General features: G+C 27.7%; 1 protein-coding gene across 2 annotated transcripts in view; it reads left to right on the forward strand.

Annotated features, from left to right (window-relative positions):
* Positions 1-16,980, forward strand: part of LOC107451510 (Golgi-pH regulating cation channel) — an 83,027-nt gene that overhangs the window by 40,029 nt on the left and 26,018 nt on the right. For both annotated transcript variants that reach the window (XM_087154926.1, XM_087154927.1), the window contains exons 11-12: positions 6,330-6,450; positions 10,295-10,357. In XM_087154926.1, coding sequence (XP_087011052.1) covers positions 6,330-6,450; positions 10,295-10,357 — 184 coding nt within the window. The remainder of the gene's footprint in view (positions 1-6,329; positions 6,451-10,294; positions 10,358-16,980) is intronic.

The following is a 16,980-nucleotide window of genomic DNA, read 5'->3' on the forward strand; positions in this document are numbered from 1 at the left end:
TACAATCTAACTCTGAATAATACTCTATTCCATTATTCAAAATAAAATATTTAGATTACTACTCATATCTAATATTACTAAAATTTTTAATCACAACATTGAGAAAGAAAATAAAAATGAGAGAGTAAAAAGAAAAATATATCTACAGTCAATCCTTTTCATTTGTCACTTTTCTTTTGACCTTCATCCATTTTTCGTTGACGAGAGAAGAAAAAAAATATCAATTTTTTTTTTTCGCGCACTTAAATCGTAGCAATTCATGAATATTCCTGATTAAGATTCGCGCACATTCACTTTTTATTTCACAACTTGAGTAGTAAGAATTGTAGGATCACTCGGTGTCGAATCACTACTTTGGATGATGTTTCTTCCAACTTATAGGCACTATGGAATTGTAGGGTCATCGGATGGGATACTTTCACTGGTTTCAGGGGACAATCTCCAGCCATCGTCCTTCCTACATCAGCTTTTCAGGCTCGACGAGGTACAAGTAGTACGGGTGGAAAATCGCCATCCTTCCTTCAACGTTTTTTTCACTGCCGATTTTTTTCTCCTCCGGGGTTGATGGAAAATTTCCACGAAGCAGTCAAAATGGGTAAACTTCCTCCGCAAGAAGCAACTATCCTGTCGACCTGTCGACAGGGCTCCAACCCTGTTATCAGTGTTGTCTTTAGCTTGAAATAATTGCAGTCTTAAGCCATCGTACGTTCTAAACAGGTTTATTAAAATGAAGGCTGGTATTGCTAACAATTCACGTCCCCACTCCTGCAAAGTAGGGGGAGTGGACAAGACTCCGGACAATCCCGGAACAGCTTATTTGGATCACATCATGAATGAAAAGGACACGCAAAACTATGCGTTCTTATGTTTTATACCAACATAGATTTGAAGTAAAAAGGCACATTCGTACATTCCTTGTAACCTTACACATTAAGGAAAATCATTTCTGCTTCCTTATATGGAATTGAAAAAGGGAACGATTCTAAAAATAACTCTTCCTTTGAAATATAAATCTATTTATATTTCAATGGTATGTTTTCAGCCTTGAATTCCCAAAATAGAATCTCTCTACGCTTATTCTTTAACAAAGACATTTTATGAAAACGAAAGAGTTTTAGTTCTTTTATTAATACAAAAGTATTTAATTCTTGTATTATATATATATATATATATATATATATATATATATATATATATATATATATATATATATATATATATATATATATATATATATATACAGTCAATTCGCTATAACTCAAAGTACGATAACTCGAATGTTACTATAACTCGATTTTTTTATGAGGTCCCGACCCTTTTATCTTCAATTTCATTTTAATTATTCTCGACTACTCGAATTTTACTCCCTTTAACTCGATTTTTTGAATCTTTTAAAGCAAGAAAAAAATACCTGGGAGCTGATATCTTGCTCCTTCCTTTGCAACACGCACACAATGTCTTTCGCACTCTTCATGGAGAAGCTAAAGCTGTCCCTCTCGAAGTATGTGAACAGTGGTTAAATGAAACGTTACCAAATTTACTACAAGGATACAGTTAAAATGATGTTTTCAATATTGATGAAATGGGTTTATTTTTCAAATGTCTTCCAAATAAGACTATGATGTTTAAGGATGAAAACTGCTCAGGGGGTAAAATGAGCAAGGAACGTTTTACTGTTCTAGTTGGAGGAAATGCATCTGGGACAGAGAAATTGCCCTTACTTGTTATCGGAAAATACCGAAATCCCCGATGTTTCAAGAATGAAAAAACGTATCCTTTGGATTACAAGTCTAACAAAAAGTTTTGGATGACATCAGTTTTATTTGAAGACTATGTAAGAAAATTGGATCGGAAATTCTTCGCTAAAGAAAGAAAAGTGATACTCTTTATGGATAAATGCACAGAGCATAGTGATCTACCTAATTTGAGAGCAGTAAACTTGCAGTTTCTCCCGCCAAACACAACAGCAAAGTTGCAGCCGATGGACCAGGGTATCATAAAGTGCTTCAAACAGTCTCATCGTAAATGGCTTGTCAGAAAAATGATCTTTATTGTAAGCATTTAAAAGATTTGTAATTAATAAGCATTAATTAAATAATCCGACAATATTTTGAAAGTCCGAAACCGAAACTAACGGTAAGTTGAACTTCCGATATGTCGAAGTTTTTCGTCAGTCCTATCAAATTCGAGTTATCGCGAATTCACTGTATATATATATATATAAACATTTATATGAAAATTATCATATTTGCCACCAACTTGACTGAATGGATCATGGTATATGACAATTAAGTCATTAACAAAATTTTAGTCATATTTTTGATGAACTTTTGTTCTTATTAGGCAACTATTTTCCTAGTCTTTGGCTACTATTTTCATGCTTTAGGCTACTAAAAGCAACTATTTTGTTCATTTTTTTCTGTGGCAACCCTGGGAGTGGCAAGTTCACAGAACTCAAGAGCAAGTTAGAAGAGTTGGAGATTCAAAAATGCATGTACATCGCGTAACACAAGTCGATAGCTCTAAAAGAAATTCTGCTAGTTGATACCCTCATATTCGGCACATATAAGGCAATATTCAGCACAATAGTCTTCCAGAATACTACAGTGAGGTGACGAAGATGGCAGAGTACTGATGATCTTTGGGTCGACATATTGATGTGAGCAAGCATTCTCTTGCATGAATATAATAAAAAGTAAAGTTAAAAACCGACTAACAAATTAAAATTTAGAGTCGTGCTTGAAATTTAAAGCAACAAGTTATTCGCCAGATTTAAACTTTCAAAAGGCATGCAAAGCCAATACTCCCATTGATGTAACTATCTATATTTGTGTTTTTATATGAATAAATATTATTCCATATTTAAAGCTGTTTATTTTAAATCGAAAATCAAATATATATAAAAGCGAATAATATAATACTGAATCAAAAATTTTTACTGGCTCTTTAAGAACTGGGAAATTTTGTATATTGTAACTTTTGGCTCTTCCTTTTCAATAGGTTGCCGACCCCTGCACTAGATACATTGACGGGTGTTTTGTTAGGGTGATATTAATCAGATCCTGAACACTTCAAATTCTATTATTCAGTTTACTTTTAAAAATGAGCTAAATATTAACTTTCTTTCTTAGATATTTTAGTTCTTTGTCAAGGAAACTGCTTCCAAGTCACTATGTGCTGAAAACTTTTTGCTGTATCTCTATCTTGGATTTTTTTAACTTTTTTTTTACTTAAGGATCAAAACTGGGCAAAGAAATTCTTAATGAACCTTATACCAGTGGACCAATTTACCTCTTGTAATTCTTTTGTGAACTACCTTTTCATTAGCAAAATTAATAAAGCTGAATTAATTCTAAAGTAGTAATCCTAATAGCAGCAAGAATGCAATTTTCATAGCTTGACCTATCTTCCTTATTGCAGAAAGTAACATACAGTAACGCTATACATAAAATTTATAGCATTTTCATTCACCACTTATCTTTGTTAAGCATTTAAGTAAAAACAAATATTATCATTAGTCTGGGTTAGGGTAGTGTGAGAATGCACATTTCAAAAAGGAAAACCATTTGTGATTATGTAAACGGGGCAGGGTAAAAGAAAAAATTATTTTTGTTAAACCTCGGCACATTTAGATTTTTTATTAAGTTTTTGAGGGAGAGTCTTGTTTTTTTTTTCCAGAAATATTTTTTATTCCTTAATTTATTTTATAGTTAAATTGTTTTCCTTAATAATACTACAGGAGACCTACATCTAATATAAAAGTTAATTTTTTTCTGAAAATGCAACTACCTTTTGACAGTTTTTAGAGTGTTAAACAATAATTTTCATTTCTTAAAATCACACAGATTCTTACATCAAAATTAAAAATTGTTCATTTTTGAAATCCTTAAATTTTCTATTTTTAACACAGATTTAGCTTCCTAGTGTATTGAGATAAAATTAAGACTTAATCATTTTTCAGGGTTTAACATGGTATTCACTCTACAATTTTGTTCTTTGAATTCCTATTTAATTTATACTTATTATAAAAATTCATGAAATGTTTTTCACCTAACAGATTATTTTGTAATAATGATAAAAGTCAATTTCAGTACTAAGTCCCATAACCAGATGTCTGTTTATCGAAAAGGTCTCTTTTTTCCGGACACTTTTTAACAATCAAAATAAACACAACTCTTTCCACTTTTCAAAAAAAATTTTTTTTTCACACTTACGACCTGTTAAAAAATAGTATGCAGGGGTGAAAATCCTCCACTTTTCAGCTAATTTCTGCTTTTTGATGAGTTTTATCTGACTTCCTATTTTGTTCGCTTTTAATCTGATTTCACTATAATCTGAAATAAAATTTAGAAAACACCTAAACAATATTCGGCATTTCACTGCAGCAAGAAATAAATTGCATATTTATTTCCCACCACTCATATAAAAGGATTATTATCTCTATGAATGACACACTCAAATGCAGAGTACAACACATTTTGAAAAAATTGTGGATTCGAGATCTAATAGTCACGACTAAACCAAATTATTAAATTGTTATTGAAAAGCCCGATTCGGAAATTGCGGATCGTAATATTAAAAATGAAATAAAAATTATCGAAACTATATTAAAAATTTTGAACTGCTAAAAATGCAATCTTCAAAACCAGGTCTACAGTAAAGTCGTCACAAATTGAGTGTATCAGAAAGTAATTCTACAAATGTGCAATTTAAATTTTCCACGTATGATCATTTAAAAACTGTGAAACAAAAATGTAGTCCGCGTAGAATTGCGGATAGATCATCAATAATTGAGTGCAAAATGTGTGACTCAAAGTTTGCTGAATGAAATAATATTGTATTAAAAGATTGAAATTTAAAAAACCCAGTAAAAATTGGTTTTAATAGTAGCTGAAAACAATCTTTAAAGCCACACGGATTAACTGTGAAATCTTTGCTAATCGAGTAGATTGTGAAATGATTACTAACTGAAATGTGTGATTCAGAATTTGCGGTATGTTATAATGGCATATTAAAATATCAAAATTTTAAGTACCATGTGGAAATCTGTAACAAAAGTTGCGTAGATAGTGTAACCATGTGTATTTATTTGTTGCTGCTTGGAATTGGTGTTAATTGTCGTCTTTTTGTTATTTTTTTGTTGAGTAAGGTTGTTTTGGTGTTTGTTTATCTTAAAGACCTATTATCAGGAAAAATCTATTTTTTGAACTTACCAAAGTCCTGGTGGTTCCTGATATGAGACTTTCTATTGTATTTTAATTGCACATATTGACTGGAAAAAGTTTTATGCAAAGCATATTTTAAAAATAAATTTTAACTATTTACTGTTTAGAAATTGCAGAACAGTTAAAAAGGTATATATGCCCTGTTTCAAATATGTTTATCGTAAAATGTTGCCTGATAAAGTAATATTACTTGACTATCTTATAATAAAGGGACATCACTATTTGTTTTATACTTTTATAATCACAATAATAAAACGTATAATAGTAGAGAATAATAAGAAAAAGTGAAATAAATACTGCTAGAAAATATTGTTAAATAAAAAAGAAAGAACTTATAAGTAAAAAATACTCATATATTTTTGGAATTTGTGTTATCCCTTATTGATGCATTTGAATGGCAATGATTCCATAGTTTCCAGATAATTTTTTTGTCATTTCCACTTAGTTTTTATAATTCTGATATTTTTTATATATTATGTCATTTAAATTTGAATACTAAATTTTTTTATATGCTGGTTTTGTGATAGTTCTGTCAGAAATTCACCTAATTTTCCCTCATTTATTTATGGTTTTATCGAACATTTTTCTATATGGTTTTTCAAAATCCGATATTTTATGCAAATTGGATAATAAGGTTTGACAACAATCTATAGTTGCCTTTTTATAAGATTAGCCTCCAGTTTTCTGAAACTGCTCTCATTTTATCTATTTATTTTTTATTTGTAAAATATTGTAGCCGTTGCAACAGTGGAAGTTTTATGTAGATTTCTGTTTTAATTATAGGCACTTTAGTATGCTCTCAAAACAAGTTGAATATGTTTTAATTTATGTATAAAATTTATTTACCAAAATTATCTAACAACTGAAGCTAAACTATCAAGTCAAATTATCTTCACTTGTTGGAATTCTTTGTTCAGTTGAAAATAATTAGCTTTTGCAATGAAAATTATTTAAAACAGATATACCAACTCTTGAACATATGACCTCAGAACCGTGAAATATGTTCCCTTATTTAAAACTAAGCTTTACCACCAGTTCACAAAGAGTGTAACAAATTAAAAACCTTTTAATCATTTTCAGCAGTTAATTTCTGATTTCTTTCAGTTTTATGGAGTCATGTGTGGCCTTTATGTCATATATGCTATTGTGTGGTTAATATTATCTGCTTTGCAATGGAGAGATTTACTACGCATACAATTTTGGATTGGAGCAGTGATATTATTAGGTAAGTTCTGCTTAGGGTCAAATTTAGACCTCCTCTTGTATTAATTTTTAGAGCATTCACTTCATTATATGATTTCTTCATTTATTCAGAACTAAAAGGCGGCTTAAATGTTATGTAAACACTTGAAGGGATTTGTGATTTTATGCTGACAAGGGGTAGAGGGGTTTGAGCAATGCTTTAGTAAGACACTAAAACCTTCTTATTTTGCATTTTTTTTAAATTAAAAATATTTGGAAAAATTTTAATTTTCAAAATGTTTTAAATTTAGGAAAAAAACTTCTTCAAAGAGTTTTAAAAGTTTTATAAAATAAAATAAAATGTACATTTTGTTGTTATAAAGTTACATCTTTTATTTGAATTTAATTTTGAAAATTTTGCAACTTTTTAAAAAATTCTGAAATCATGTTTACAAAATCTTTGAATTTCCATAATTTATATTCTGAAATATATTAAGTCATTTTATTCACTGAAATGCCCTCTATGTATCTTAGTAAGCAAACTTTTCAAAGATGCAAGGTTCTAAAAAAATGAAAACTTAAGAAATATGTTAGAAGATAATTTTTAGTACTTTCTGTAAATTCTTAACAGGTTTTATAGCATTGGATCTTCATTGGAATTTAAAGTTAATAATTTTTATCTAAGTTAATTACATTTTGTGAACATTGTGAAATAATGCTGACAGTAATTTTTAATCACAGCCTTTAGAAGGATGCAAAACAGATTTACCAACTGTGATACTTATGCCCAACACCACAAAAGATGAAAGTCTTCTTTTACTGTGATATCTCTTTTTCTTGTTTACTGTGATTCATTAAGTTTATCTGTTTGTAATTTGAAAATGAATGTTTATAATAATTGTAACAATTTAATTAAACTTTTTTATTGTTATATTTGGAAATGTTTTTCAGTTTTAAAACTTGTCGTAAATTTTGTCTGTTCTAGAAAAGTATCGGTATTCTTGAAAAATTGTGTACTACGGTAAAAACTCTTTATAGTGCAAACCTTGAAACCTGGGGCTGTGCATTTATGGAATTTTGTGTTATATATATTGTTTTACTTACCTACTAACTATGGCAATTTTTTTTACTATTTAGATAGAAAAATGGAAATTTTCTTCAGTATTAGAACTAGTAACAAACAAATTAATAAATTTTTGTTTACTTAGTTTTTAAAATTTTAACCTCTTAGTAAATAGTTCAAGAAATAATGGAGAAAGTTATGACATATTTTTATGAATAAATCTAGATTTTATTCAGTTTTCTTCCCCCTTCTCTCTCTCTATATATATACATGGTTTAAAATGTTTGGCCAGATGTGTACTCTAATAGTGTTCTAGTGACAAGTCTTCCAATGCATACATTCTATCACCTTGGCATTTCGCTAAAATTAATTCTGTCAATTCTATTTAAATAAACAAAAAAAAAAAACTGATTGAATAACTAATAAAAATAAACAAAATTTAAGGATTCGATATAATTAAAATGGATTATAATTAATTTAATGATTAGATATAAATAATTAATCAAATTTATTAACAGTAATTTTTTTCATAACTTTGCTAGTATGTTAAAAAATAATGAATGACTTTTGACTTTGAAAAAAAAAATGTATTGTATGAAAATAATAACTTACCTTTCCCTTTTTTCTACTCCTAAAAAATCAGAATGTTTTCTTAGAAAAGAACATCAATATGCAGTTTATTGTATGCGGATAGACCCTTCATGAATTCTTATTCCTTTGTCCTTATTCTCTTAGATTTTTTCTGATTATGTAAAACACAGTTTGTTTAAAAAATAATAATAATAAGCTAAGAGCAATTTAATGAATGCTACAAAATGACTGATTGAAAGTAACACAGGACAAGTGAAAGTAGAGTATTGTTTTACGTAGAGTAACGTCACAAGAATCCTTAAAATTTTTAAAAAAAATTTTGTGCTTAGAACACTAACGTTTATATAAAAATTATATTTGCCCCCAATATGACTAAATATGTGTGTGGCCCTTCGTTACTCAACTTGGCCAACAAGTGGCCCTTCTCGCAAAAAGGTTATGCACCTTTACTCTAACTAAGCATTGAATGCTAAAATATTTTATTCTATTGCACTTCTTCATTTTTCTTAATACCTTGCGCTGTTGCAAAAAAAAATAATAATAATTTTCTGAAATTAATGTGCATAACAACTAATATTGTATCAGATGATATTCTAAAATTGACCTGAAAATTTTAAACAATTATATTAAGATTAATAGAAGGATCTAAAGCATCAAAGTTTCTCTTTTTACTCATTTTTTTAATAAAATATACAATTTTATAAAAAATAATAATTTAATAAAAATTATTCACTGTGTTGATTATTTTGTACTCCTAAAACAATTAAAAGCAATATTTTACTGTTTAGTAATGATTCAATTATCTGGAATCCAGGGAACTGATATTGTGCCGGATAACAAGTTTTTTCCGCTTTTCTGAATTACTGAAGAATAGCAATTCTTAATCATTAACAATGCTTATTTTTTTACGCTAGAAAATAATACATTTCAAAATAACAGCAAAATTGTAATAAAATATATTTCTAATATTAATACAGTAGGGAACCAATTATCCGGAACGATCGGGACCATCGATATTCCGGATAACTGATTTTTTCGGTTTTCTGAATTGCTACAAAATGCCGTTTTTTTTAATAGTTAAACCCAACTTAAAAAAAAAAATTGGAAATAATCTTAAAAAGAAGAAAAAACGATGAAGTAATACACTAATGATTATTTCCAAAATGATGGTTAGGTAAACATCTTTCAATTAAGAGCGAAAAATCCTAAAATCTAATGAGAAAAAAAATTTGTTTTTTTAAAAAAAGTAACGGGAAAACTAATCAAATTTCGTTCCGGTTTTTTGGTTTTCCAGTTTTCTGATTTCCGGATAACGGGTTCTGTACTGTATTACTAATAACAATAATTTAAGACCTTTAAATCTATAATTTTAGGTAGGCAAACGCCCCTACATTTTAGCTATCTTTAAAATGGAGGGAGGCTCCACACTATACCTTAAAAGAGCAATCATAAATCATATTTTAGAATCTATTTAGGATACAATCTTTAAGTTAAGATATTTCAAGGATATATTCCATTAATAAATATGATTTTATCCTTTTTTCATTTATGTGGAACTAAATATCATTTGACTGTGACATATGATTGATTAAATAAACAAAAAAAAAGTTTCTTTATCTAAAATACCATTTGAAAGCACCAAATGTGATATTATTTAAATAGCATTTTCAATTCAGTTATTTTGCACATCATTTTGTATTTAACTGGAATAGAGATCAATTTTGAAACTAGTACATGGGAGAAAAAATCATATCAATTCAATTCATATCATATTCAATGTATCAACTAAATCTGACTAGTGCAAAAATTAAGCATAGTTAAGAGTTATGTAATCTTAAACTATGCTTTACTGACTTACTTTGTAATTATTTCAGTCGGGTAGTACTTTTTTTATATTTAAATACGTAATTATTCTGAAATATTTTATGATTTTTGTGTAAATAAATATTATTTAAATGTAGTATATGATTGTTTGAATTACAAAAATCGGGCTTCTTTATCAAAATTGGGCTCTGAAAGCGTCAAGTGTGGTGCATGTTAAGTAGTGTTTTTAATTCAGTTATACTGTACAAATATCTGTTTCGGAATATTGTTTAATAGTTTACTTCCAGGATTTTATTTGGGGGGGGGGGGCAATCACATTTCCCTATATATTTTGCATTTATTGAAGGCTTGATTTTTATGTAGGAAATTTTCTGAAGCAAATGATGACTTTAGTTTTTCAATTTTTCAGGATTAATGGAAAAAGCTGTATTTTATGCTGAATACCAGTCAATAAATTATACTGGCCAATCAGGTAAAGCATAGGTGTTCTTGTTTTCATTACAACATTTGTAGCTATTTTTTAACGATAAAGAGTTTGTCTACATAATATATTTAAAAAAAAGAAAATACATTTCTTGTATGAATGTTTAATTGTATGAGTCATTTGTGTTATTCTAAGTATTTTATGTGCGTAGTGGACTTCCAAAGTAAAAAAAAAAATTCTGAAATTAATTCTCAGATTTGTTCTGAAGCTATTTGAACATCCCCTTTAAATTTTGAAATTTGTCATTTAAAATTGCATTATGTTGGAAAATGTAAAAACCTGTGTGTGAAATTATTTTTTTATAAACAAGTTTTATAGTTATATGCAAATTTTAATTTATTATCTTAATGGTATCAGAGATATGGCACAATTTCACGATAAGTAAAATCAACATAAAAGAACCTTATCTTTTGACCACTCTCATAATTCATAATCAAACTATTAGTTCCATATTTTCATGATTAACTCCCATATTTTGTGAGCAATAAATTTGAATCTGTTAAAGGAAGAGAAGTACAATTTTGTGTCTGATTGCATTACTAAAATATCTTCTGCACTATGTAATTTGCATATTTAAAGTCAACCTCTCTGCAATTAAGATTTTAGTGTGCAGTTATTAAATCAAAAGTTATTAAGGTGTTCACTTTTTGTTCTCTTCGCATATAATGTGGACTATTGCTTATGATGTCCTCAGGTTGTCCTCGCTGGTGTAACCTCCTCTCTCAGAGGTCTTTATGTTCAGGCTCATCACATGCTTTTTTCCAAAAGCATGAAAATCATTTTATCACGATAACACAACCCCTGCTAGAGACCAAAATAACAATGCAGGTCAAGAAAGGCAGACAGTTACATAAACATGAACATCACTTTTATTGTTGCATTTAAAAATTAACACGATAATATGCAAAAAGAACATGTTAAAATCAGAAAACAAATCATAAATCCAAAATGATGATCTACAAGACAGCAATGAAGATACATAAGCAAATAATAATCACTGAAAATACTAACCTAAGCATTGGAGTACAGACGAGAGCTCTGTTTATGCTCATAAAATTTACATACTATTGATGGCAACAACTGAATGTCTAGTATTTAAATCAATAAGGTAAGTATATGCTAATGCTTGATTTTTGACGTAAAAAGACACAAAATGAAATAGCAACCGACAACTTCGCATCCTGGTAGCAAATTGGGCATTCATCCACACAGGTGTGAACAAAAGTCAGAATTTAGTAGTAACATCCGTTAATTAGCAATTGATCAATCCCCGGAAGGTTACACGTTTTATTGAACCAGAACCTTCATCAACTTTTTTTTTACCTTTTGTATTGTTGTATATATCACTGTATATCTATATATCTTTCTCTTGCACAGTGTGCAAAATTAAAACATGAACACTTTGAGGAATTTTGATCCTAAGCATAATTGCCACATCCTTTTAAAAGATTAAAGCTCGTTAATTTTGTGACCAATGGCATGATTATGGCAATATAGTTAGCACTGTGTCAAGTTCCCTTTACTTTCCAAACTTGCATGTCCCCCATTAATCTGCAGCTGGATGAGTTTTAAGCCTTACTAAAGTTTAAACCCCAGTTCTTAATAATGAATCACTTTTAACTATTGAGCCATTGCAGTTCATCTTTTAGTCTAATGATTGGGTTTTCATATTCTAAAATGCAATCTTAATGATTCAAGAAACTGACCTTAAATGTACTAAAATATTTGTGCAGATGATATTTTAAGTTATGGATTCAAAGACAAAGATGTTTTCTTTGAATGCTTTTTTCTCTACTAATTTGAATTATATGAACATGCTGAAATCAATACTTATTAATTTCAATTTCTAATCAACCTCAAAATATAGGAGGTAGTTGCAGTCTGGATAATATGGTCCCAATAGGGATGATATGGCAGAATAATATTATGAGTTAATGCATCTTAATATTAATTTTACTTTTTGTGTATTTCACCATATCTGTAACTGTTTAAGATAATCATATAATTTTGTTGCACGATTATAATACTTGTTTATCCAAAGATAATTGTTTGTAAAAGATGATTTTTCATAATTATTATTTTTCATTATTTTGAGAATGGTTAAAAAAGAATTTGAATTGTAAGCTATACAGGTCTGCAAACAACTAAGTTTTTTGCAGAATGTTTCATAGAGTGGTACACAATTAAATACTAAATGTTTGATATTTGGTAATTTTGTCAACATTTTATAAGTCTTTCCACGAGAGAGGGGAAACATCTCTCGTTTCATCTAAACTTTTGAATCCTTTACACGTAGTGGTGTGGAAAATAGCTTTAAATTAAATTTACAAAGCAAAGAATAATACATAATTTAGCTACTGTTAGAAGAAATTTTCCCCAACTGTGTAGAAAGGTGGCAACCCTGGCTATACAAAATTTTCAACTGTGTTATTTTAAATAATAATATCCTGAAGTTGAACAGAATCAGTCAATCATTATCAGTCATCTACTTGTGCAGAAGTATTCAAAAAACTTTTAATCTTAAATTAATCCTTCAGTAACTATATTAAGAAACTTTTTAGCACTTTATTTAACTACTGCAGCTACCCTATTTGCATAAGGTTTTCAACAAAAAATAAAATGTAAGGATAATTTTGTTTCATCCTGTATATTACCATTCAAAGACTTGCTTCAAATTCATTTAAAATTCCAAATTCATATTTGAAGGTTTATTTAAATTCTTTTGAAGATTTCTTTTGGTTTTTTACTAAGCTGTGGCTTAAAGACTGAAATAATAACTTCCTGATTTATAATACCATTTTTTAGAAAAATAAGCATCAAATTACCCAAAATTTGTATAACTTTTTAATTAAATTTTTTCTTTCTAATCAATAGTATATTGTAAATGATTGATAAATACCTATGTGCAAGGTTGAAAAAAAAGAATTTAAAAAAATGACAGGTTTTTTTGGTTTAAACTGCGTTTTTTTGGGTTTATTAAAAACAAAAGGTTAAATAACATATTAAGACCAAAATTAAAAAAAATTGAACCATTAAAATGTATTTGACGAAAATCTTTTAACTATTGATGTTGATTAATATTTTCATAAAGAATGCTAGAAAAAATTCACTTTTATTCATAAATATGTGAAAATGATAAAAAAGTTTAACTAAAGATCTTTAATATGCATATTTATTACTTTACAACTCCACTTAACAAGCAAATAAACATTTTGTCCAAATATAATTTTAGTAGTGCATGTTTGTAATACAGTTAGATTACCTCCTTGATTGTTAGTATGTGTATAAAAATATTGCATTTCAACATTATTTGCATTAATTTTATTAATTAATGTAGCAGTATATAATAATAATATCAATATCAATAAAATAATATCAATATCAAAATATCAATAAAATTCGTTTATGTTTTTCGCCAGAATGTTAAGTAACATTATGTAAAGTTAATTCCTAATAACGTTTGGCTGGAAATAATTTCGTTAAAGTTCATCATAAAAATTAATATAACTCATTTACTGGCCTAGTAGCGTAATATAAAAACTTGTAATAATTTTTTAAATGTTTTCACCAAATTTCTTTATTTACTCTTTTCTTTTAATACGTGAAAAAAATTGCAAATCTTAATGTTTGCACTTAATTTTACAATTCAATTTCAATGAAATCATTAAAAATGGAATACAGATTAGTTTCATGCGTTAACTTTTACAATCTGAATGACGTTACCTTTTAACTATCTGAAAATGTTTTTTAAAAAAAAAAAAAAAAAGACGACCTGGGGTTGCAAAAATTGTCTAGTGCTTCTTTGGCCCGGCCTGTTAGTTAATACAATTATATCAGTGCTTACATTATAATAAAATTGTTTTTTCTTACTTTTCTTATTTTTTTTTTTTAGAAAGGTAAATAATTGGTACTGTCACTGATGGCATATGTATATTCGATAATAAATTACCATGCTATTTTTAAGCCCCTTAATTTTTCAAAAAGGTACTTAATTTAAAAAAAAAGTTCTCAAAAGTGCTTAATTTTTATGTTGTTAAAAGAGTGGGAACCTTGATAAATATAAACATATAAAATTGTAAAGAAATGTTTTAGTACTTACGGTTTGAAAAACAAGGAATAAATTACTTTTGTGTAATTTATTTTAACATGATTGTGCTTTAAATTTAATAATATTCTTATTGACATACAGCAGCATATAATAAGTAAGAAAAATTAAATGAGTGTAATATTTTTCTTTAACAGTTTTTTTTCTCAAATATAATATGAAAAATGTAATTTGAAAATTACAATAATGAATATAACACTGCATTTACACAATACAAATTTATTCACACTGGTGACAGAAAATAATCCTAAAATTAAACTGAAAACATTAAATTTAGAAAAGCATCTCTTTCCTATTTATACTTTTGACTGTAACAAACATAATGTGTTGATTAAAATAAGCTTTGAGAAACTTGAACTCTTTCAATAATTACATTATCTAATTTTAAAAACTATAAAACATGGACTATCTATTTTATTTTAAACATTTTTAACAGACATTATGAATTGATTTTAAGTTTTCTCAAATTATTTAACATATATCGCATTTTTTTCCATGAAGGAAAAAAATGCTGAAAAATACCATGCAAAAAAAAAAAAAAAAAAAAAATGGTACAGAAGAAATAAGCTTTTTCCAACCCAAATGGGAGAAACTGTTTTTTCACAAAGAAATGTCAAGTATTAATGCATTTTCTAAGCAGTTTATAATTGCAATCTAGTTTAAATAATTGTATTAATTTTTGATCTGCATAACATATCATTTTTAAATAAGTAAAAACTAAAAAGCAGAAAAAAATCTGGAATTTTTTCATTAATTTCTTAGAAATAATTTTTTCATTATTTTATGTTAAAGAGTATAGTAAAACTTAATTTTATAAAATGACATAATCAAATTTTATTAATGCAACTAAGTTAAACAAATTACGTTCTAAACATAGATACTATTAAAAATGCATATTGAAATTCTCAATTATAAATACCAAATAATGTTAAGTATGAATACTCAAACCAACTCTTAAATAATATGATTTGTAGATTTCGAAATTCTCCGTAAAATTAATAAATGAATAATGCTTTTTTTTTTTTTTTAAAGGTAAGGATGAAAAACCTTAAACTTTTAGTTACTATATTAAATTTAATTTGTTTAAACTTGAGTTATTCTTATAATACTTATTGTTAAACAATTTCATTGATCATTTTTGCTTCTTCCATTTTGTCCAGTTTCTTCCAATTTTTTTCAGCTTTTTCTACTCTCCTGGAAGAATTGGGTATCTTTCAAACGAAATGCCAATCCTATTTAACATAGATATTTTTGAGGAAGCCAATTTCCTCCTAAGCATTTAAAAATTGCAGTTTATGTGAAATGATTAACCCATTGGCAATTAAACTCAAAATTGTAAAAAAAAAATTTCATTTTGTTACAATCAAGCTAAAATAATTTTTATAAATAATAGAAATTTGAATTAGATAAAATATTTAAGAGAAACAAAACGAGAAAAAAAACAGGCTTTGTTTTTTTTTAAAAAAAAAGAAAAAAAAGTTGGGTTTGAACCATGGTTTAAATCACATTGGTTTTAACCAGCCAACTTTGTCTAAGAACAGAACCTCTTATCCGGAAACCAGAAAACCAGAACAAAATTCCATACATTTTACCCCCATTTTTTTAAAAAAAAAAAAAACGAACTTCTTTTTTTTTAAAAAAGATGTTTACTTTACCACCCATTTTTGAAATAATCATTAGTTCCCTCTACATTGTCAGGAGAAGGAAGAGTATTGTACTAAATATCATCAATCATTCCCTTCCTCACTCCCTACTTAGTTGCTTCTTTTCAATCACAGCTCAAGTGAGAATGGGTTCATTGAACACCTGTTTTCTTATCAGCTCAGCCTTAAGCAGGCAGAGTCATAACTAGGAGCTACTCACAGTAGGAGTCCTGGCATCTGTTCCTTGCTTCATGCAGGAGAGTTATAACAAATTATTTTATTTGTCATCTTTGATTCCTAGAAGTCTCTTAAAGTACTCCCTAACACAATGTTTCAGATAAAAAAAAATTCATTAATAATCTTCACTTAAAAAAGTCTAAAATTAAAATAAAATTCTGACATCAAAAACAAGTTAAGAAACAAAAAATTTATCATTCTGATGACAGAAAACTTTTTTTTTAAGAGTGAAATAGAGAGAATTATTGGTATTCTCAGAAATCGCGAGACGCACATGACGTTTATTAGTGTTGATCAATGCTAACATGAGGAGAGCTGGCTACCTGGAATACCCTCACACCCAAATCAAATATATCTTGATACATCGTCTGTTAGACATTGCGATGTATCGCAATTTAGTATATATTCAAAAATTATCGATCAAAAATCTTTAAATTAATCAGAAATAAATAAAAGGAATAAATTCATTACAAAATAAAATGCCTTAAGCAAAAACAAACCCAAGCTTTATTTTAATTTTTTTCTTTCAAAATTAAAGCGGACTTAAGATTTATTGGTTTAAAAATAATAATAAAACTAACAAAATATTTTACATACCTGCATTAAAAATGAAAAAAAAAAAAAAA

Source organism: Parasteatoda tepidariorum, chromosome 11, assembly GCF_982258835.1.
Source record: "Parasteatoda tepidariorum strain Cologne lab strain chromosome 11, Ptep-v5.0, whole genome shotgun sequence".
NCBI classification, from domain to species: Eukaryota; Metazoa; Arthropoda; class Arachnida; order Araneae; family Theridiidae; genus Parasteatoda; species Parasteatoda tepidariorum.